At 35.4% G+C, this 24342-nt stretch overlaps 2 protein-coding genes across 5 annotated transcripts in view; one reads left to right on the top strand and one right to left on the bottom strand.

The window, feature by feature from the left end:
- The window catches only part of LOC123228248, a 43955-nt gene extending 23545 nt beyond the window's left edge, over positions 1-20410 (top strand). For all 4 annotated transcript variants that reach the window (XM_044653582.1, XM_044653583.1, XM_044653585.1 and 1 more), the window contains 24 exons: positions 243-1807; positions 1943-3165; positions 3557-3685; positions 3763-3918; positions 7731-8348; positions 8427-8498; positions 8600-9064; positions 9171-9354; positions 9429-10194; positions 10303-10419; positions 14566-14839; positions 15154-15267; positions 15345-15428; positions 16270-16320; positions 16400-16579; positions 16700-17022; positions 17103-17477; positions 17588-17651; positions 17792-17938; positions 18424-18528; positions 18604-18714; positions 18790-18894; positions 19215-19284; positions 19439-20410. In XM_044653582.1, the coding sequence (XP_044509517.1) occupies positions 243-1807; positions 1943-3165; positions 3557-3685; positions 3763-3918; positions 7731-8348; positions 8427-8498; positions 8600-9064; positions 9171-9354; positions 9429-10194; positions 10303-10419; positions 14566-14839; positions 15154-15267; positions 15345-15428; positions 16270-16320; positions 16400-16579; positions 16700-17022; positions 17103-17477; positions 17588-17651; positions 17792-17938; positions 18424-18528; positions 18604-18714; positions 18790-18894; positions 19215-19284; positions 19439-20139 (7999 nt within the window). In that variant the 3' untranslated portion in view covers positions 20140-20410. The remainder of the gene's footprint in view (positions 1-242; positions 1808-1942; positions 3166-3556; positions 3686-3762; positions 3919-7730; positions 8349-8426; positions 8499-8599; positions 9065-9170; positions 9355-9428; positions 10195-10302; positions 10420-14565; positions 14840-15153; positions 15268-15344; positions 15429-16269; positions 16321-16399; positions 16580-16699; positions 17023-17102; positions 17478-17587; positions 17652-17791; positions 17939-18423; positions 18529-18603; positions 18715-18789; positions 18895-19214; positions 19285-19438) is intronic.
- A 537-nt stretch (positions 20411-20947) lies between these two features.
- On the bottom strand, positions 20948-23458 carry LOC123226862 (jasmonate-induced oxygenase 4). Its single transcript, XM_044651385.1, has 2 exons — positions 22686-23458; positions 20948-21359 (listed from the first exon to the last, which is right to left on the bottom strand). The coding sequence occupies exons 1-2, from the start codon at positions 23451-23453 to the stop codon at positions 21111-21113; spliced, it is 1017 nt and encodes a 338-aa protein (XP_044507320.1). The 5' UTR covers positions 23454-23458; the 3' UTR covers positions 20948-21110.
- Between the last annotated feature and the right edge of the window lie 884 nt (positions 23459-24342).

The following is a 24342-nucleotide window of genomic DNA, read 5'->3' on the forward strand; positions in this document are numbered from 1 at the left end:
TGTTTGTATCTTTTAATCTTCATTTTCTTTATGTTGGTTAGAGGTGTGTTACTCACAATCATTTGACTTCACATATGTCTTTTCCTCTTGCTGCTACTTTAGGCTAATTAAGATATCAAATATTTCTCCCACTAGAGTATTTATATTTAAAACCCCGATTTTTTTCCCTTTTCCAGATTTTGTTTAGATCCTTTTTAATTTGTTCCTGTGTTTTAATCTGAACTGTTGAAAACAAATTACAGCTATTCTCTGAAAGGAGTTGAAGACTGCTTGATCAATGTGAAAGCCTTGAAGATAATTTCTTATCCTTTGAGAGGTAAAGGTGACAGTCATACTTTGGTCTCATGTGGGGATGCATTTGCTTCCAGTTCACCAAATCAGCAGAATGGGACTTTTGACGTTAGTGAGCAAATTGATAATACTTTTAAGAAGAGCTCATCCTCTGAAGTTTGCCTTTTTTTACATTATGAAGCTGGCAAGCAAGTAAATAACACTTACAACAAGTGTGCAGTATCCTTGAAGGATGCTGATCTCCACTGCTATCCATATATATTTGGTTTACTGATGGGATTTCTTGATAAAATATCTTCTCACAGTGCTTCTGGTACTAGTGAGAATTCCTCTATTCCCACTGTGGATGATAAAAGCACAAAAACTGTGCCTCATTTTGGATTTCAGAAGTTTGGTTTCTCAAATTTCTTTGAAACTGGATCCTCTGATTATGAAGACATTTCTTTGGATAATTATCCATTCATTACGATCTGCAATTCTGGTTATCTTGGTAGGCTTGATGGTTCTCTTCTTAATCCTATTCCCGAGTGGAGGAAGATATTCACTTTAAGGGACCAAACGTTCAAAAGTCTGAGATGCAATTTAAAAAAGGGGTCAAAAATGCTTAATGCCTCATCGTGGAAATCCTTGTCTGATATGCTTACATTCCCTGGTTCAGGAAGTTTTAATGACACAAGTCAGTTTCTTATTGATATCAATCTTTATGAAATCAGAGTTCATTTCCATGATTCTTCATGTATTGTTGGAACTGTTTCAGTACCATCCTCTAAATCTTCAGTTTTGATTTATGAAAATTGTGTGGATTTATTGTCTTCCAATGTGGGATTAGTTCTCACTTCTTCCTTGTGCACTAAAAATTTCCATGAATTTCTATGGGGCCCATCATTACCATACCTATCTCCTATTTTGAATTTACGAGTGAGGAAAGGCAATAGTGGATTGAATTCTCAGGTTGAAGTCAGCTTTGGCATTCAGCATGTTTGCTGCGTTTTGCCACCTGAAATTTTGGCAATATTGATTGGTTACTTTTCATTGCCTGACTGGAGTTTAAATATAGGTGAGCAAACTGTTGCCGAACAATCAAATGATCTGTTATACAAGTTTGAAATCTTGGACTCTGCTTTGATTGTACCGGTGGAAAATGATGACCACCAGTTCCTGAAGGTTGAAATTCAACAGCTGTATTGTAGTTATATTCATAATTGTTCGTTAAATAATATATTGATGGACATTCCTCCTGACTATATGGTTCCGGCACATAAACTTGCAAAACATAATCACTGTTTAAATATATTTGGACGTGATTTATTCCTATCATTTCTGCTGTTCAAGGATGATGGATATGGCTTCTTGGTGGTTGATAAAGATACTGGATATGGAAATAATATCTTGATTGCACCACTTAGTGCTGATGTTTGGCTGAGAATACCCTGGGAAGGCGAATCTACTTATGAAAGTTCTTCAGCTCCCATATGTGTCATGTCAAGAATTTACCATTGTCAAATTGTTGCTAATGGTAGGACAATTAAGTGTTCTAATCTCTCTTTTGTTTATGATTTTTTTTATAGTCATTTTGCTCTCTGAAAAATAGAAATAATAACTATTTCTTTTTGTGCTTTCTTTCTTCTTCCTTTTCTCTTCATTTTGACAGATTGCTACGCATTTGATGGATTTAAGGCTCTGCTAGATGTCATAGATCAGTTTGCCTCTGTTGATGTAGAATCCAAAATGTTTACATCTGATGTTCTACATTATCTTCAGCTAAAGAAGTGTCTAGGGGGAAAGGATGTGGTTTCACCTGTTGCCAGGGACGTGATCTTCACAGAGGTCAAATGTTGTGTTGATTCGGTGTTAATACAACTGCTTCACTTGAGAAAAGACTCAGTTTTACTTAAACCATTTGCTAAGGTGGATATGCACTTTATGTGCTCTGTGTCACTCATGAATGAGACACCCATAAGCTTGGACTTCAGTTGTTCTTTTTTAGCACTATATTCATCTGTTAGTTCTGCCCTTTTAGCAAGATGCACCAGCAGCTGCAGCACCGCATCAGCTCTTGGTATCTGTCTCTCAAAATCTGAGCATGGTGAAAACATACTTCAAGTTTCTCTTCCTTCACTTGATATTTGGCTGCATTTTTCTGATTGGGCTGAGGTAATTGACTTTTATGATTCACTTTCTCAAAAAATTTCAAGAACTGCAAATACAGGTGTATCAACAAAGTCTTCAGGTATAGATGCTGAGGGTCATATTGAAAATTTGGCGATAACTGTTTCTCAAAGTGCTCTTCCAAGTTCCTGTATGTCAACTTCTCATGTCTCGGAAAACATAAAGGATGCAGCTGTCTTTATTATAAAGTCAGAAAATATAGGCATTACAGCACATTTACCTATCTGGGTCAGTGAAGCAGCATTTCAAGAGAATGGTATGGCTAAAATTCAAGGTGATATTCTCCAAAAGGATTCACTTAACATGGCTGTTGGGACGCACAATAAATATATTTCTATTACAACACATAGTAAATGTAGTGAAATGCTGATATGTGGTAGAAATGCCAAATTGAAGATCTTGCTGGAGAAGACAAGTTGCGTGCTGGGAACATGTGAGGAAAAGAGTGTTAATTCTTGGCCTTTTTTCCAGATATTACAAGTTAACGTGGAAACTGAATTTTGTAGAGACCAACTGGATCTTGTGCATGTTAATGCCTATGTGCACTGTGATAGATTGGATCTGTTGCTTTCACATAAAGTTCTCTACTTTTGGCATGATGTGGTTTTTGACACTCCTAAAGCAGGGTCTTCACAACTTGCATTTCCTTGTATGGATTTTGAAATCCAGTTAAGCAAGGTTTCTCTTCTAATATCTGATGGAAGGGTATGCTTTCAATTTTACTACTTTTGTTACAAGTTCTATTCATTTATTTTTTGTTAGTTATATTGGTGTATTTTCTTTAATATCGAAGTCCCTTTTGTCAATGTTAGAGCTTAAAACTGTTTTTCAGCTTGAAAATACTTGGGTTATAAGTTCCTCTGCCATCTGTGTGTCTTTGTAAATTAAACTATATTTTTGTTTGATCCATACATGAGGAAGCCTGTTAGTTTAATTTCTACCTTCCCGTCAGGTTAAGCTGTTGGGATTGATGGTTCCTTACCATAATTCAAATCTTTGTGAAAGCTTGTTCATTCTACATTACACAACTGTCTTGTATATATTAATTGCTTGAAACTTTTTTCTTTGTTAATTATATGTTATTGTCTTTGTGAAGTGGAGCTCTAGTGGGCATCTGTTGCAAATCATTATAAGAAACTCCAGGTTACATTTTTGTCTGACTGAAAGCAGCATGGAGAGCTCTGTAGCAACTGAACTTCATGTGAACTACAGTAACATACGGAAGGTATTGAGCCACCAAATTATGGTTATATTGTTTTTGGTATAGAATGCTGATATGGGTGTCAGTTCTGTTGATTTTAGGTCTCATGGGAGCCTTTTATCGAACCTTGGAAGTTTGAAATGAAAATAATCAGAAAACACGAGATGATTGCTCTCCTAAACAGCTCCATTTTTACAGATATTTATCTCACAGCAACAGCACAGCTTAATTTGAATGTCACAGAATCCCTTGTTGAGGTAAATATTTTATATTTCTTTGAAAAATTCATGGATGAATTGTACTTTCTGTCTTAAGTTACCAATGCATCTTTTTTTTCTTTTTTATTTTTATGGACATATCTGACAAAATCTGTCCTATAGATTGTTGTAAAATATTGATAAATTTTCTTGCGGAACTTTTTTTAACACTAGTTCTGGATATTACATATTGATATTCTTGTTTATTTCTTTTTTTGGGTAAGTGCATATAGATATTCTTGATAGTTAAATCTTTTTATTTGTATGTATCATCTTTGAATGCTCCTTAGTAGACCTGGCCACGGGCCGGTTTGGCCCATGAACTAGACCGAAACCGGCCCGGATAAAATCGGAACTGGAACCGGCAAACCTGGAACCGGAACTGAAATCGGGGTTCTGCGGTTCGGTTTCGGTTTACATAAATTGGAACCGTGAAACCGCCAGTTCACATCCGGTTTATGAACCGACATATGAACCGGCAGTTTACTGTGCTGAACCGAAAAAATTTGAATTTTTTTTGAATTTTTTTGAATTTTATTTAAACAGCCAACGGTTCAGGGAACTGTTGGCTTGCTGCTGAAGCTTGAAGGGGAAAATTGTAGGGGACCACGGTCCCCTGCAATTTTCAGAGAAGTTGTAGGGGACCGTTGGTCCCTTGCAATTTTTAAAATCTCAATTCACCCCCCTATTTTGAATTTTTTTCAAAAAAGTTTTTCCTATATTTACCCCTTCAAATTCCATTCTCTCAAATTTCAATCTCTCCACTCTCTCACTCAATCCTTTAAACTCTCATTTTCATTCTTTCAACTCTTAATACTCTCTCAATTTTTCAATTCAATCAAATTTTCTTAAATTTAATTAAAATCTTTCTTAATTTTTTATAAATTTCAATTTCAATTTTTATTATACAATTCATAATTAATTATAGAATTTATTTCTATAATTAATTTTATTTATTATTTTTTTATTATCTTTTATAATTAATCATATAATTTATTTATATAATTGATTTTATTTATTATCAAAAAATGACAAGTAGTGGAAATTCTTCCGGTAATAAGAGATTTTGTCAATATTCACATATATCAAATGTGAATGAAAATCAACTTATAGATGATTTTTCAACACAAGAAAGTGAAAGCCAATATGAAGAGGTGGAGCAACAACAACAACATCAACAACAGATGAAGATGGAAAGGTAAGGGGTACTGCCAGCTATTAGATATGCAAAGGTAAGAGAACTATGTAGACTTTGATTCTTCTAAACCGCAAGAAGATACGTAGGAAGCGTAATTGAAAAATTAAGTCTAAGCCTTTCTTTTAATTTTCAATTATTGTAATTAATAATTTAAAAATTAAATCAAGATCATGTATTAGAATTGACGTTCAATATCGGTTTCGAACCAAAACCGTCGGTTCCGAACCGGGGCCATGAACCGGAACCGTCGGTTCCGAACAGTGGACGAACCGTCCTGTTACGGTTTCGGTTTCGGTTTAGGGTCCTTATGTTTTCGAACCGTGAACTGGCGGTTTCGAACCGAAACCGACAGTTCATGAACCGTGGTCAGGTCTACTCCTCAGGATTGCATTGGGGACATTTAGATACAGTAGGCATTTATATGTCTGATAATGATTTCAAATATTGTTCATGGTCTATGAACATTAAGTAACTTGATCAAATTATGGTTTATTTTTCCATGTGTTTTACATCACATGACATAGTTGTTAGGTGTGCCTAGGTAGGGTTTTACTTTAGGCAATGTATCTATCCCCTTTCAATGGTCAGGGTGACTAGTGTTTCAAAAGCAATTGCTTTTAGCGTTTTTCTAGTGCCTTTAGAGAAGTTTTAGGCATCATAAAAACGCACTTTATTACCATTGTAGACTCTCTAACTAGATTTGAGGGTTACCAATAATTACTAAGTTGTTTCTGGCTAGATTAGAGGGTTATTGACAATTTCTGAGTTGTATTTGACATGGTCTTTGTTATTTCGGTAGCTTTTGGGCAATTTCCTACCATATATGAGGGTTGCTGACAATCCTCTCAACCCATCTTCACCCCCATTTGTTGCCTCTAACAACTTCTTTGCCTTCACAATGCACATGAAAACTATTGTACATCTCCATCCCTTTGCTTGTAATACTTCACCGGTGCAAGGCCTAATGAGATCTTGGCTAGAGTTAGGGGTGAATTCGAACTGAGATTGTTTGAGCTCAAGGTTAGCTCGAACTAGCCCGAAACAAGCTTAACTTAAGTGAGCTCGAACTTGAGCCTAAAAATTTAATATTTTCGATCTCGAGTTTTAGAGAAGCTTGACTTATCAAGCTTGTAAGTCTAAAAAATTTGAAACAAAAGAACGTTGTTTTGACTAATATGCATTAAAATGGTGTCGTTTTATTGACGAGTGGAGCTCAAAGCTCGCGACGAGCTTGAATTTAAGTTAAACTCGAGCTTGACTCCTTTGAAGTGAGCTCGATGAGCTCAAACTCAAGCTCGAGCTTAGTTCCATACAAATCGGCTCGAATCCAGCCCTAGTTGGAGTGGTCTTACGAGCCTAAGGCATGGTTGGATCTTGGCTTGCATGGCTTTGTTGGTGTGACGCATAGCTAATATTTAGCATGAGCTGTGCAATCTCCTATAATGCCCCTCCTTCATTCCATCTCTTCGCGTCTTTCAGATTTTTTTTCTTTTTTTTTTCCGTTGCTTAGGTTTGATTTGTTTGGTCATTTTGTTACGGTAGGTTTTTGTGATTTTGTTTAGTTGCTCTAAATTGGGTTTGAAATAGATAAATTTATGGGTTTGTCATTGGTTTATTTGTGAATTGATTTTCTTATTTAGTAGTGTAAAAATAAAGTTGTTTTGATGTTGAGATAATTGTGTATTACGACAAATTAGTAGAACTGTTCCAAAGACAGACAAAATGGTTGAGATTTCAAAGAAGAATTCAGTAGCGATGGACAGTGGTGTTAGACCAAAAATCAAAGTAGTAATTCACTCTATTAATTTCACAAACATAACACAACCACAAAATTTTCAATTTCTACTTCCATCAAGATAGCACACAAGTTGCCACACTCCAAGCCCTATTAATCAATTAAGTTTATCAATCCTACCAATCTATTGCAGATAGGATCTTAATTTGTGAAGCAGTTAAAGTCATGAGTACATTACTTCTCACATTAATTACATAAAATTAACATTATTTAGATAATCTAGAATGTAAGTCTCTGCTCAGACACACTCCAAAAGAAATAAAGTAGACAATCTTCCAAATACATGAACCTTCATGTCCTTCCATCCCTTTCCATCTTCACTTCAGAAATCTTCCTTATCCTCATCTATCTGCATGCGGCAGCTAGATTCCAGACTCAACCCAAAACAATCAAATTTATCATGCTGCATGTGAAAGATCTATCACAACCCCATACAAGTTACTACCCTGTCTACAGAAATAATATGTATACAACCAAACCAAACAGTACTTGAAGAAATCAGAATAATAGGGAAAGAGATATCAATTTTCTCATCTAAAAAATTCAAATGTGTGTGTGTATATAATAGTACTTGTAGACTGTGATTCATCACGTAAAGAATACAATTTTTAATTGCCTTAGGTAAAAAGACGATGCCTTTGCTTCGCTTTCTTGCCTAGGGTCTCTCATTGTCTTTTGGCGCTTTTCACATTTAACAATTATGTCACATGACATTGGTGAAAATTTTTTACCAACATTGAGTTCTTTTTCATTCCTTAAGGTTATTATTTCTTCATGACTTCAGACAGTAATTATCTTTGTTTTTTTCGTGTCTTATAGTGTGTTTTCAGGATAGTTGAGATGGTCAAGGATGCTTGGGGACTGATGGGGCCTGACAATCATTGTGAAAACCCGATATTCTTAAATTCTCAAATGAGTGAAAATATATCTGAAGGAAGATATGCTCCCTACGTACTGCAAAATTTGACCTCTTTGCCCATTGTGTACAATGTGTACCAGGGGACATTCAGTTCTGGTGGATTTGGTGTCTCAGAGCTGAAGGATGGAAAATCTGTGCAGCCAGGAGCTTCTGTTCCAATTTATCTTAATGAAACTCCTGATGAACAACTTTTTTGTTATAGGAATGCATATTCATCTGACAGGCTCAGTGACAAGCAATCAGATGCAGTGACTCATCATTTCATGACCATTCAACTTGATGGCACTTCTGTCCCTTCTGGTCCTATTTCAATGGATCTTGTAGGACTTACTTACTTTGAGGTTGATTTTTCTAAGGCCTCAAAAACAGAAGAAATTAAAAGATCTGAGCATATGTTAAAACGCAATCGCGACAATATAGGGAATGTTAACTCCAGTACTAATAGCGGATTTGTTGTCCCTGTTGTGTTTGATGTTTCAGTACAGCGCTATAGCAAATTAATACGGTTGTACTCAACGGTAGGTGTGCAATATACAATTTTTGTTGTCTGTTGTACTGTTCAATCATTAGTTACCCCTTATATTACTTGATTTCAGGTCATACTTTCAAATGCAACTTCAATACCCTTGGAGTTAAGGTTTGATATTCCATTTGGCCTAGCCCCAAAGGTACAGGAAAAATAATTAAAATTGGTTACGTTCCAATTCCAGCTCTACACTTGTCTGTAATGTTTTACAATTTGAACTTCGCAATTATTTTGTTTCTTCAGATCCTGGACCCAATATATCCTGGTCAGGAATTTCCACTACCTCTACATTTGGCTGAAGCTGGTCGCATGAGGTGGCGCCCTCTGGGAAAGTCTTATCTGTGGAGTGAAGCACATACAGTGTCTACTATTATCTCACAGGAGGGCAAAATTGGATATCATAGATCTTTTGTTTGTTACCCATCTCATCCAAGTAGTGATCCCTTTCGCTGTTGCATATCGGTTCAGAATATTATTTTACCTTCATCCAGTAGCTCAAAACAATCTTCAGGTTTTCATGTTAATAGTACGTTGAAGCAGTCAGTTGAAAGTGGTGGGCAAGTATATCATGAGTTTGGTCACTCAAAGAATCGATACATTCACCAGGTGACCTTCAGTATACCCTTTTTAGTGAACAATTACCTTCCTGAGGCAGCTTCATTGACAATTGAAGCTGGTGGAATCACTCGCACCGCATTGCTTTCAGAGGTATGTGACTAGCATTGCTTAGTGATAGATATTTAGCTTGATTCTTTCTCTTTCAATCCTTAATTAAGATGATGCAATCATTTAATTTGTTTCTTTTTGCTTCCAGGTGCAAACTCCATTTCATGATATTGATCCTTCCCATGACCTAGGATTGGAGTTCAATTTGCACAGTTTCAGACCTTCAGTTTTTAAGTTTCCACGTGCGGAAACATTCAGTGCAATGGCCAAGTTCAGTGGAACTAAGTTTTCATTATCTGAAACCATGACCCTGGATCCTGAAATATCTAGTGGTAATTCATACTTGATGTTAATTTCTTTTAGAGATGATTATATGTTAACTGTATTATTTTTTATTTTTTGCCAGATCCAACATATGTTATTCTTGAAAAGACTATGGACGCATTTTCTGGTTCGCGAGAGCTCTTCATTTTTGTTCCATTTCTGTTATATAATTGCACTGGTTTTCCACTTCTTATTTCACACTCTGCTGTGGAAAAGAAAGGAAGTGGCACCACTGTCCCATGCTGTTATGATTTGTTTGATCAGGAACCACTACAAGGCAAAAAAGATGGTCTAAGCCTTATATCCTCAGATCAGGATACTGATTCTAGAGCTCCATTGATGAGTAGGAAGGGGAGTTCCTTATTGAAAAAACACATTGTTTCAAGAAGGAATTTAAATCGTCATTTTGGGAAATCTCTGAGCAAGCCTTTTATTTCTTCTGGTTCGTCTGAATGTCTACCTGAGCAGTCAGTAAGACATGAATTAGTGGGTCAAAAAGTTTCTTTATCTGATACGAGAAATAGTTTTTGTTCTTCCAGTCAACTAAATTTAAGGGAATCTGATTTTCTTGGTAATGGGGATGGAAAGGTTCATGCATGCATGTATTCTCCTCTTCCCTGTACAAGTGAAATTTTGGTTCGTATAAGTAGGCGACTTTCTGAATATGTCACACAGAGCATGCCAAATCATTCGTGGTCAACACCATTTCATCTTGTCCCACCAAGTGGTTCAACAAGTGTTGTTGTTCCTCAAACATCATCAAATGCTGCTTTTATAATTTCTGTAACAGCTAGTAGTCTAGCTGGACCATTTGCTGGAAGAACACGAGCCATTACTTTCCAACCTAGGTGATAATTTTTCCATATGTTCAATAATTAATTTTCATTTGCAAGAATTATTTTTCATACTAATTCAATCTTGTTTCTCACGTTTGTTAATATTGTTTTCCTCTGCAGATATGTAATTAGTAATGCATGTAGCAAGGCGTTATGTTACAGGCAGAAGGGAACTGATCTTGTGTTTCATTTGGGTGTGGGACAACATTCTCATCTTCACTGGACTGATACAACTAGGTATTTTGCCTTCTTTAATTCATAAAATGCCATGATCTTGAAAATGTATATGCGTTAAAGTTGAACATTTATTTATTTTTTTTATATTTCATTACCTCCCCTTAGTTTTGCTTACACCAATTGATTTCAAAACTCTTTAGAGACCTCACCATAATTAGGCTTTTGAGTTTCTTCCTGCTTTCTTTTTCTTTTTTGTCTAGAAATCCAGTTATATTTTATTTATATTCTTTGATAACTAAAATGAATAACATGTTGTACTAGAAATTGGTTAAAGTTTTGTGTTAATTTAACTAATATTGCTTTCTTAAAATTTCAAATTTAGAAAAAAATTTAGGGTGTAATCATTTTTATTGAAAATACTTTTCCCTTTTTTTGACTGTAGTACTTCTTGTTCTACTTTCAACTTATAAGAGATTTTGTCTACAAATTGCATTTTGTATGTTTCACGTTTATAAAAGTTGAATGGTAAATTAATCTTATTATTCTTCAAGAATGATCTTGGATTATATATAATTGATAATAGAACATAAAATGGAAATTAGAAATTAACTTGATTGACTTTCCTATTGAAAAATAGGGTACAAAATAAAAAAATCTAAATTGACTAATAAAACTGCAACTAAATCCCTAACAAAATAGTGACAATCTACAATTTTCTAAATAAGGGAGAAAATTGTAGTTCTAAAACACATCCCCTCAAGTCGTTGAGTGGATGCCTTTCATTCCAAGCTTGCTCTGTAACTTTGGATAAACCGCACTAGGTAACCTTTTTGTGAAAATATTTGCAACTTAACCACCAATAGGCACAAATGGAATACATTTTAAACCACAATACAATTTCTCCTTTATAAAATATTATCAGCAATGTCAATAGCTAATTTATTATAAAAAATAAGCCTCATTGTGACTATTTAATCTACAATTCAACCAAGATTATTTTAAGACATAATTACTCACAGATTCCCAACACCATTGATTTGAACTTGGCTTTTGCACTTGATCGAGCTAGAACATTTTGCTTTTTACTCTTCCATGTTACGAGATTGCCTCCCTGAAAGTTACAATACACTGAAGTTGATCTTCTATTGATAATAGATCATGCATAGTCTATATCAATATAGATTTCAAGTGATAATTCTTATCTTTTCTTGAATAAAATTCTTTTTTCTAGTGATCTTTTATATATTGTAAAATTTGGTTAACTACCTTGAGATGTGGTTCCTTAGGGTTATGCATGAACTGGCTTACAACGATCATAACATAAGTGATATTTGGTCTAGTGTATGATAAATAAATGAGTTTTCCAACAAGTCTTTGATAAGAGCTTTTATGAGTAAGTAGATTGGATAGAATAGGCTCAGACTAAGGTAGCATAGGAGATTCAAACTCAAATAGAGTAAGTGTATGAGATGTAATAGGAGTGGAGATTGGATTCAAAGACTTTGGAAATTAAAGGAACGAACATGAATTGTCCTTTTCCGAGGGTAATATGCCCCTTTGAAGAAGCTTAGCAAAAAAAAAGGTTCATTTTCAACAAATATGATACCGATAGCAATATCAAATTTTTTTGTTTGTAGATGATAACACTTATAACATTTTTAAATAGAACAGTACGAAATAAATATGAATTTGAGGGCTTGTGAGTCAAGTTTTCCTTTGATTTGATAATCAACATTTACAAATAACAAACAACCAAATATTTTAGGGATTAAACTATTGGAGACCCTAAAGGCTGGAAAGAATATTTTGAGGAGTTGTATCAGACTTTGGTAATCAAGAGTTTTCTAGGGTAATCTGTTTATGAGATGGGTATATGTCAAAACTGCTTTCCTCCAATATTATTTTGAAACATTATTTTGAAATAAAAATGTTCTTTCAATTGATAGAAAATGTCCATTATTTTTTTCAACAATTCCATTTTGTTGTGGTGTATCGACACATGACGACTCATAGCTAATGACTCATTGAGGTAATACTTCACATTATCTGAACGAAATTTGTTAATTGCACCGTTGAATTGTGTTTGAATCATGTTGTAGAAGACTGTAAAAATTGAGCTCACTATAGATTTATGATTGAAAAGAAATAATTGTTCATGTGGGTACAATCATCAATAAAGAAAACAAACCACTGAACTGCAAAAATATTAGGAATGGTGGAAGGTTCTCAAATATCACTTTGAACAATTGTAAAAGGATAAAAAACTTCTTTTATAATCAATTAGGAATTGATCTTGCTTATGTTTCGCAATTTTACAGACATTGCAATTAAAATCGTCAACAACTAATCCTTTTATCAATAAAGGAAACATTATTTTGAGAATATTAAAGGAGGGATGACCAAAAGGAAGGTGGTGAAGCTAGATTTTGTCTTTACTGGATTTGGTGACTAAACATGAAATGATAAAGGTGAAACAATCGTTGGATTAACATGCCCATTGGTTTCTTCAAGTTAGGAAAGTCCACCTCTCTCTCTACCATGTCCAATCATCTTCCTTATGCCCTTTTTTTGAAACTCACGATGAGATAGATGAAAAATAACACTACAATTATAATCTTTGGTGAGTTAACGATCTAGGCACATGACTTATATTTTTCAGAGTGAGATACTTATTTATACGAACATCTCCTTGACCAGCAACGATGGTTATTATCCTATTGCTTGGCATGGTGTATATGAAACAAATTTGTGAGAAAAACAAGTCATATGGTGTGTGGCTCTTGAGTCAAGTATCCATAGATTTGGGTGGGTTATATCCGAAACATTAAGTGCATAAAGAGGGAGAAATACGTGGAAAGTGGGTCACCCATTAAGGTGTATCAGAGGAAGAAGGGTTGGATCAGTATAAGAGATATGGTGAAGTGGTTGGATAAAAATAAGAGATAATGTGTTTAAATTGGAAGATTGACAAGATAATGAGGTAGATAAGATAATCAGAGGGAGAAGTTGGCAGTAATCATCAAGGAAAAACATAAAGATTTCAAGGGTTTTTTGGGGGCTTAGGACTAGTAGGAGGTTGGCATTATACTGTCAACTTCCATTTGGGATTTAATTTATGTTATTACATTTGGTTCTGTCTCTTGTTCATGATACAATAAATCACAGTAGAATTTGGGTTGTATTCATTAAATATCAATCAATAAGGTCATTCGTTTCTATTGAATTGAGCTACTTGAGACAGGTATCTGTCAGAAAGCTAGAGTACAACTACTTGTTTCTGTTGGTTTCTCAAATGACTCTGACAAACTTATCAATTTTTCAATCTCTTTTCAGTTGAACCTACCGTTCTTGAATGTGCTTGATGACCCTCTTCAATCATTTGTTGAGTTTTGCCACATATATTTGTCTTTGCCCCTTTGATTGTCCATTCCTAAGAGGTTTACCATGAAGTTTTCAACACTTGTTTATTGTGTGATGAGCCTTTTTTCAATAATTGCACCATTAGGAGTCCATATCAATAGAAAAAAATCCAGTCCAAGAACAATGAACCTAGGGCTCTGATACCATGATAAAAGTTGCATGGTAAATTAGCCTTATTATTCTTTTAAAATAATTCTGGATTACTTATAATTGATAATGGAACATAGAATGGAAACTAGGAACTAACTTGATTGACTTTTCTATTGAAAAACAGGAAACAAAATAAAGGAATCTAAACTAAATAATTAAATTGCTACTGAATCTCTAATAAAATAGTAATAATCCACGGTTTCCTAACTAAGAGGAAAAATTGCATTTCTCAACACATATTATCACATTACTTATTCAATAACCTGCACCTCTCTCGTCTACATTGTAATTTAAGTGCCATCTAAACCACTTGCATGAGTTTTTGCTCCTTGGGTAGGGCACTATGGTTGTTTGACCCATGGTCTACATTTACATTTTAGTGTTTCATCTTAATCTGGACCAATTGATGGTTCAAAGTTGCACCCTTTGGGCTGGGAATTATTGGTTGAAATAACAATATATTACTTGATTGGAAAACATGATTCTCAGACAAGTTTCTTTTGCTTTATCATAATAATTGGAAGAACATGTTTCTTGGGCGAGTTTCTTATGTATTGTTTTCCATTACTTGGAGATATCATGTAATTAATTCTCTCTTTACCACTGGTTGTACATTCAATAATCTACTTATCACAGGGAGTTACTGGTTTCCATTCGCTTTAATGAACCTGGATGGCAGTGGTCTGGCAGCTTCTTACCAGATCATCTTGGTGATACTCAATTAAAACTGTGGAATTATGTTTCTGGTGTGCTGAATATGATAAGAGTGGAAATTCAGAATCCTGATCTTTCCATTAGGGATGAAAAGATTATTGGAAGTCCAGATGGGAATTCTGGGACAAATTTGATTCTCTTATCAGATGACGATACTGGATATATGCCATACAGAATTGATAATTTCTCAAAGGAGGTGGGTAATTGTTTTATGTCTTAGATAATGAAATTTACAATTCTCTTGGTTTGGCAATTCCCAGGCCTTTTGCCTCAATTGTGTATCTGTATATGAGCCAGAAATTTATAAATAAAGTGTTAATTTAAGGTTGCAATTGCTTGTTGTTTTGTTTAATATCATGTTTTATCTACATAAATATATTGGCTAAACATGGTAGACAGAAAAGATCAATCCTAGAATCACAAAATTTATAATGCTAAAAGGCTACTTGAATTTCACTTGTAGATTTCCTTCTTGTATTGACTTTTAATGATATTTTTGCTACTTTGTAGAGGTTACGGGTTTACCAACAAAGGTGTGAAACTTTTGATACTATTATTCACCCTTATAGTTCTTGCCCTTATGCATGGGATGAACCATGTTATCCTCATCGTCTCACTATTGAGGTATGCTAATACTCATATTTATAGTTGTGGATGGTTTTGTAAATTTTAGTAATGAGCTTTTGTTTGAGAATTGTAAGGTTCCTGGTGAGCGAGTTGTGGGGTCATATGTTCTCGATGATCTAAAGGATTATATACCTGTTCACTTACCATTGACGGCTGAGGTATATTTGTTTACTCCTTATTCAATATGTTTATCAGCTGTAATGGTAGTTTGGAATAGATAATTTTGCATGCACATGGTGTGGTCTAGTCTATATAAACTTCATGAGGGAAGTTGACTGCACCAAAACTAATGGGATGGGTATGACAATTTATAAGTTGTGCTAGCATTTCGTAGCTGCACCCTTTAATAAGTAATTTATGGGTTAATCTGAATACTAGAACCTTGTTCAGAAGATAAAAATGTTATCATGTGTGGCCAAGAGTGACTTCCGTGCAACTTCACTTTCTAATGAAAAGATTGCGGAAAAATATTGGAAACAATTGTTGAAGGGAGAGGGAGGTTGCAGATGGTCCTTTTGTTGTATTTAATTAGTGAAAAGCTGGATGTTGTTAATTTGTTTTGATCTTTTCATATGTCTACTGTTCTGATACTTGAGTAAAATCTTACTTTGGATACTACTTTTCATACTTTATTACAAAATTGCTGAAGATCTGGAAAAATTTGGAAATGTACATATGAAATTGGGAGAGATTTCATCTGTATAATGACATGCATGTGCATCACTGCTCTTTATTTATTCATTTGAATGTCAGTCAAATACCTTTATCTTATACAGTAGTCTAATTTCAACAAGTTAGGCTTCACAATGTATTGATTTTCCTCTTGCTTCACTAAATTAAAAAATGAAGCCACGACAAAAAAAGCAGAGTGAGACCTGGTTTATTTAGTCATCTATTTTTCCATGCCTAAACTAGATACACTTTTATGGTTGCTAGTTTGCCTCCAAAGCTTTATTTTTTTGTTTGATCTAATGACCCTGACTAAATTTGTGGTCTCAGAAGCCTGAGAGAACATTGCGTTTATCAATCAGTGCTGAGGGAGCAACAAAGGTACTATTCTATTTCTTTCCTGCACTCTAAAAATTCAATGGAGTATTTTGTTGGTAGTCATTATTTCCATTTGTTGCAGGTCCTTAGCATCATTGACTCGAGTTACCATATTTTGAATGATGAGAAAAATCCTACCAACATGCAGTACCAAGAAAAAAAGAAACAAGAGCAGAAGCAGGAGAAGTTTGTTAATTATAGTGAGAGATTTGCTTTTAATATTCCATATATTGGTGTCTCCTTGATAAATTCGTATCCACAGGTAGATAAAATGTAAAATAAGGGTTTTGATTTCATTCTTCTTTTTTCATTTCCTTTTCTCTAAGCAGGTTATTTTAGTTTAGAACTTAGAAAATTCATCTTTCATTTTTTTCTATTTCAGGAATTACTTTTTGCTTGTGCAAAGAACATAACAATTGATGTACTTCAGAGTCTGGATCAACAAAAGCTCTGTTTTCAGATCTCTTCTTTACAAGTAGATAACCAGTTACAAACAACCCCATATCCTGTTATTCTGTCCTTCAATCATGAACAAAAAAGCAATGTAGCTGGCCACAAAATTAAGGATGGTGGTGTAATATCAAAAACTGAACGGCTTTTGCAAATTTCTTCTGATCGTACTTTTGAACCTGTACTCTATCTATCTGTTGTGAAGTGGAGGAAGAAAGATGCTGCATTGGTTTCATTTGAACATATAAGTTTGAGGTGCCCTCTGCTGCATTAGATATTTGTTAATTGTTTTTCAATATTGTCTAGCACTCATTATATTTGTTGAATGCTTGCAGAATGGCTGATTTTGCCCTTGAACTTGAGCAAGAAGTAATATTAAGTGTGCTTGACTTCATTAAAACTGTCTCTCAAAGTTCTCAGACTACAGTCTTGCCATTTGCAGATTCCACAGTGAACCCTGTTACATATGAGTCGGGTTCTGTAAAAGACTCATCTGTCCATGGTCAAAATTTTGAGTATTTCAAGGCAATGCAGGACCAACATTATCGAATGAATGATCCTGCACTTGGTAAAAGTCAGAGATGTGCTGCATCACTACCTTCAGTTGTTCCTATTGGTGCTCCTTGGCAGCAAATCTACCTTTTGGCTAGAAGACAGAAGAAAATCTATGTTCAATTATTTGATTTGTTCCCTATCAAGTGTATATTAAGGTGAATGAATAATTTGGTCATAGTATAACTGTATAAGTGCTATACTTGTAACTACCTTTAACATCTCCACTCCTTCTTGCGTACTGACCCTCAAATGTGTCATTTTACAGCTTTTCTAGCACTCCATGGACACTTAGAAATGGGGTTCCCACCTCTGGAGAATCACTTATCCATGTAAGTGGACTATCTTAGTAGGCAAAGTTATCTAAATGTGTTTTTCCTTTGTATTTGGAAGTATATGATTGTTCATTACTTTAGCTCATATGATATAGGCTTAAAAAACTTATCCTACTTGTAACATTGGTTAATTGCAGAGAGGTCTTCTGGCTCTTGCTGATGTAGAGGGAGCACGAATTCATCTCAAAGAATTGACAATTGCACATCATATGGCTAGTTGGGAATCCATACAAGAAATCCTTATGAGGCACTACACTCGGCAACTTCTCCATGAAATGTACAAGGTAAGCATGGTGTGCTTAATCTAGTGGGTTTGTTTGTTCACAGGTTTTTAGTTCATCACTTGTTATAGACAGAATCATTAGTTATCCACACCTCTTATGCTTGTAATTTGAAGAAAATAGTACCTATGGTGGTACAATGATGTGTTGATTTGAATTTGACTTTTTTCTAGTGGACAGTAAATATATTTTCCCTTTAACCATTGTGCTTTCAAAGCTTGGTGCTGACTAGACTCATTGAACTCTTTGGTTGATTTTACCTCAGGAGTCGTGGAATACTTGTTCCTGTATTACACTGACCACGTCTGACTTAATCTTGATTATGAAATTCAAACATGTGATAATTTGTAGTTTCCATTAGGGAGTCTGACTACACCAATCACAATTTGGTGGCTTTTCTAATGACAATTTTACATGTTACGTCCAACAATAATCTAGCTATCATGATTTAAAGTCTTTTCTTTCTCCTTTTAATTGCATAATTGCAGGTATTTGGGTCTGCGGGTGTTATAGGTAATCCCATGGGATTTGCAAGGAGTTTGGGGCTTGGCATCAGAGATTTCTTATCAGTTCCTGCCAAGGGTGTGTTGCAGGTAGTAAAATGTTATAACTTGATTGAAGCTTGTGCTGTTAGCAGAAAGTTGAATCTATTGCTGTTGCTTCTGCAGAGCCCTACGGGACTTATTTCTGGCATGGCACAAGGGACTAGCAGTCTTGTGAGCAACACAGTATATGCACTCAGTGATGCTGCCACTCAATTCAGTAAAGCTGCACACAAGGTATGTCTAAAGTATGATAAAACTTTTACAACTGGCAGGAAGTTGATGGATAGTATAATTATTTTCTTCTTGTAGGGTATTGTTGCACTTACGTTTGATGACCAGGCTGTTGCAAGAATGGAAAAGCAGCAAAAAGGAGTAGCTTCACACAGTAAAGGTGTGATAAGTGAAGTTTTCGAGGTACTTCACAATGTTCCACAATTCCTTCTATCTATTTGTGTTCTACAAAATTACAATCTCTGATGTGAACAATAATTGTGAAAGAGGGGGAGCTGTTTGGGAGGATTTCTGTTTAAACCAAAGTGTCTTAATAGTTGGTTTCATAAAAGCACTCAGACAGAAGGCAACGCATTTTCTAACCGTCTTCATTAAGCTTGTATTTTGATAACATAACTTTAAGCATAGCATCAGTCCTTCTTGAGAGGAAATACGTCCTTACATCTGTAAAAATTCATACAGTATTGCAGGCAAATTAATCTTATAATGCTGATTGATTGTAGGGACTTACTGGTGTCCTTCAGAAGCCAATTAAAGAAGCTGAGAAACATGGTCTTCCTGGTCTCTTATCAGGTAACCCACCAGAAGCATTATTTTCATGGTACCTTTGTTTAATATTTTTTAATCACCTTATGAGGTCAATGAGCAAGCATGCTACTTGAGATACATCATTGGAACTGTTGGCTTCTGTTTTGTCACATTACTACTCTTTTTTCCCTTTACTCAGGAATTGCATTAGGAGTGACTGGACTTGTGGCAAGACCAGCTGCTAGTATTCTTGAGGTTACTGGGAAAACTGCTCAAAGTATTAGAAACAGAAGTAGGCTCCACCACGTTAGATCACAGCGGTATCGGGTCCGCCTTCCCAGGCCTCTAAGTAGAGAACTTCCACTGCGGCCTTACTCATGGGAAGAAGCAATTGGAACATCTGTACTTGTGGAGGTTGATGATGGCTTGAAGTTCAAGGATGAGGTGCTTGTTGACTGCAAAGAACTTAAGCAAGCTGGGAAATTTGTGGTTCTCACAGAGAGACTGATACTTATAGTTAGTTGTTCCAGTTTGGTGGACCTTGGGAAGCCTGAATTTCAAGGTGTGGCAATTGATCCAGAATGGGTTATAGAATCTGAAATCAGTTTGGACAGTGTAATCCACACTGATACTGTTGAAGATGTGGTACATATCGTTGGAAGCAGTTCAGATAGTTTAGCGAGGCAGAACCAGCACCCCTCTAAAAGTGGAAGCAGCATAACACGGACAAATTGGTGGAATAACCCTTCAACCCCCCTCCCACTTTTCCAAACTAACTTGGAATTGAAATCCAGGGAAGATGCTGCAGAATTGTTACAGAAATTGTTGGCTACAATTGAACAAGGCAAAGGAAGAGGGTGGGGTAGCGGGTATCTTTTGCATCAAAGTAATATCAGATAAGAATATTGTTGCTGATCATAAACATAGCTTTTAGCGGTGAACCCTCCATCCCATTCCTAAAGGAAAAAGTCTTTTGAACATAGCTTTTTAACTAATGGAAATAGGTTTTGAGGGTTCACTTGTAGAAGACAATTTATCAAAACGTGCCATCTTGGTGATTAATGTTTTGAACTAGATATTGATCTAGTCAGGTCTTGATTGGCCGGATAGGTGAATTGTTCAATTAAATAATAAAACAATATTCAACAAAGAGAATTATGATTTAGTGGTATATGGTATATGTTCCTTAATAGATAGACTTGGTTTGAATTTTCAATAATTACAAAATTTTTTGAAAACATTTTTACCTATTTGATGAGTAAATATGAAATAAGAATTACATTTAATCAAAATTGAATTTAGTTTGGTGGCAGGCATGATCACGTCACGTCGTTCAAGCGTCAAGTTTGAGCCCTAATCGGCATAAAGTTTTACGAAAAAAACTTTGGTCTGTCAACGCAATAGTTTGACTAGATTGACCACGGGGTCCTCATCAAACCAGTGCACCAATAAGTACGATCATAACCTAAAATACACGGATCATTTTCTCCCTTAGTCTGGGCATTGTTGTGTGAGTATATTTTTGTGCCATCTTTGTACATATTTGAGCAACAGGGTCTCAGTGTTTGCCACAGAAAGTTGCTAGTTTTGCAATGGAAAGTGTTTCCCTTTTTCCCTCTTGAAGAATCATATATATATATATATACACGTGCGCGCACGCATGCATTTGTAGAGAATATGATTCTTTAAACTCCAGAATGGACTGAAATTAGAATATTTTAACATTTGGTTCATGCTTTATTAATTTGCAACCTTAGAAAATAATGTGCAACACAAATTCGCAAAAGTTTTAGAAATTAATGTATAAAGAGATGATGAAGGTTTAATATGCTTTCACTTTAAAGAATCAAACAAGGTGAGAGCATTGCAATCTAACTATTCAGCAAGAGTGCATCAAGATTTCTTTTTCCTTCTGGACCCTTTGTATACCAAGATGATACATAGTCTCCATAAAAAATGTCCTGATAATGGCAAGGAGAAGATTCACTGACAAGCTCAGAAGCAGGGGATATTTTCACAGTCTTTGCTGGGTCATGAAATGCAGCAACTGAGAGCCGTGCCCTGTTGGCATTTGTTATGGCCCGATGTATGGCACTTATGTACTCTCCATTGGTTATAACCTGCAGCCAACAAAGCCTCATACTGGGAATAAAATGAAACTGATGCCATACTACAAGACAAAATATTCCATACAAAGCAGTTTTCTGAGAATTTTTCTACTAATGGAATCACTATGCTAAAACAATTTGCATAGATGAACATGTTTCATAAGCATGTGGAAACCTGTGAGTTTTATGGTCTAATGTTGAGTTGAATTAGTGAAATTCAAATTTGGCATCAAAAGTAAGCTCAGAACTATTATCTGTTTGATAAGGTAAAGTTCAAATTTGAAATTCAAATTTGACATCAAAAGTAAGTTAACTGCTATCTATTTGATAAGGTAAAAATAGTCAAACTATAAATTTCCAAATATACCAGAACCACCTAGTTCAGTCAAACCAATCAAACGCCGAGGATTGGAAGCAGTGATCTTATATGACATCTGTTCATGTTATTATCATCCACAAAAAGTAATTGTGCTGGATAAATCTTTTTTTTTTGCTGAGACAATGACTTGACACTCTAGCAAGACAGATGATTTAAAAACAAAACTAACCAACAAACTAAACACCAAAATGGAAGCTCTTCACCGGTAATGCACAATTTGATTTAACAGGAATGAAATGAGCACATTACATAATTGACAAGAACAAAATCTGCATTCAATTCAACACAGCTGCTTCTGATCCCCATTAACATGAAAATCAACTTATCTCTTCACCATTTTCTATCACTTTTGGAAACGAGCTTTAAAATTAAGACAGGACAAACACAAAAACATGATTTGCAATTCCTCAACAATTTGTTAAAGATTTGTTGGCAATAAATAGATTTCACTGTTTCAGATTCATGTCATATGCCTTTACAAAAGTTGTAATTCCTTGCACAACAGCTCTGGCCTAATTCACTTCCCTAACAACTTCAGAAGAATGAAAAATCTACCTAAACCAAATGTAAACCATGAATTCTGGCTGGTTCCGATTTCTAAATCTTTTAAACATTACTCATTTTTTGAACATCTTCATAACGAGGAAAGCCACTAATACAGTAAATCGTGAGTACTAGCTAAATCAGCTGTTCAACTCCCTTAATATTAAACATTCCTGAAGAATCTCCATGACAAAGAAAACTACTTAAGCCAAAGTAAATTGAAATTGTGGATACTAGCTAGTTCAGCGGATTGAATCACTTCAGGATTGAAATTTTGCCAACAACTTAATCTAAATGTAGATCATAAACTACAAATTCTATTCAATTCAGCTGATTGATTGGATTGAATTTATAAGTTACAAATATTATTGAAATATTATAACAAGAATGCAGGGCTTGAAACTATAAACCAATACCTGAGTTTGATCAGACAAAATAACAACAATGGCATCATCCAAAGGCTCAACAGTCACCCACTCTCCATCTTTCAAAACCTGCAACCCTCCAACATCATCTTGAATCAGCAGCGTTATAACGCCCATATCAGAATGTGACTGCAACCCAAGCGTCAGCTCTGGCTGCGGACACTCTGGATAATAACTAACCGTTATATTCTGGTAGAATTCACCCACCAAATCCTTAAAATAATCTCTTTTCAACCCTAAACTTTCCGAAATCAAGCCCAAAAGCCTCTTCGCCAAAGCGTTCATTTGGTCACTGTACTCCTCTATCGTTCGCCGATAATCGGCCGGAGACTCCGGCCACTTAAGTGGGTTGCGGCGGGATATGGGCAATGTGTGGTGGTCAAAGTAGTCTCTCCAGTCTAAGACGGTGTCGTTTTTGCTGACTAACATTTTGCTGCCGTAACCCTCGGAGGCGGCGGAGGTGGGGTCGCAGGCGTACTTGAGCTTGCCGGACATGGGGGTTTCTTCGAAGAAGGAGCGACCGAGACACCGCATGCGGCGGAGGAGTTCGAGATTGACTCCGTGGTTGGTGACGTGGAATGCGCCCCACTCTCTGCAGGCAAGGCGCAGGGAATTGGTAGGGGCCGATAAATCGATGTTGGGAATGTTGAGGGAGGAGTTTTGAGAGGTGGGTCGGTCGTGAAGAGGCTGAATGTATTGAGCAGGGACGTGGGGTAGTTTAGATTCAGCAAAGCTTTGAACCCTTGTCACTGCTTCCATGATGACGATGGAAACAACAAAATAAATCCCATCTATATATATAGGCCAAAAGACTTGTTCCCACCCAAGGTATGGTGAACTTGCAGCTTCACCCTCCAACTTTTAAAAACCTAAACACCCACCCATGATTTGGAAAACTAACACTTACCCTTTAAAATGAAGTTAAGGTTAAAGACAAAATCATCATTTAATAATAATTTAAAGTTTACATCATTTTAATCCTTTAATTTGAAAAACTAATAATTTCTCAAAAAATTAAATTTTGAAAAGTAACATTTTCCCCCTACCTAGGGTTTTCGATTTTGCCGGTGAATTGCTGGCCAATGATGGTCGCTCTCTCTCCCTCCTGGTTTTGATTTGAATTTCATCTGGATTCTATCGAATCTAGATATCGTTGGTTTGATATTGAGCACTGAAGAGAGAGATGACATCGAGAGAGAGAGAGATCGGCTATTGTTGACCGAAAATTCACCGACGAAATTGGAAACCCTAGGTGAGGGAAAATGTCACTTTTTAAAACTTAATTTTGAGAAAAATTACTAGTTTTTCAAATTAAAGGGTTAAAAGGATGTAAACTTTAAATATTATTATTAAATAACTATTTTACCCTTAACCCTAACTTAATTTTGGAGGGTAGGTGTTAGTTTTTCAAATCATGAGTAGGTGTTTGAGTTTTTGAAAGTTAGATCATGGGAGTTTGGAAATTCACTATACCTTGGATCGGAATAAGTCTTTTGGCCTATATATATGTATGTATGTATGTATATATATACACACATGCACGTGTATGTATATATATGTGTGTGTATATATATATATATATATATATATATATATATATATATATATATATATATATATATATATAAACTTTACGGGTATTATGCAT

This window comes from Mangifera indica, chromosome 10 (assembly GCF_011075055.1).
Source record: "Mangifera indica cultivar Alphonso chromosome 10, CATAS_Mindica_2.1, whole genome shotgun sequence".
NCBI classification, from domain to species: Eukaryota; Viridiplantae; Streptophyta; class Magnoliopsida; order Sapindales; family Anacardiaceae; genus Mangifera; species Mangifera indica.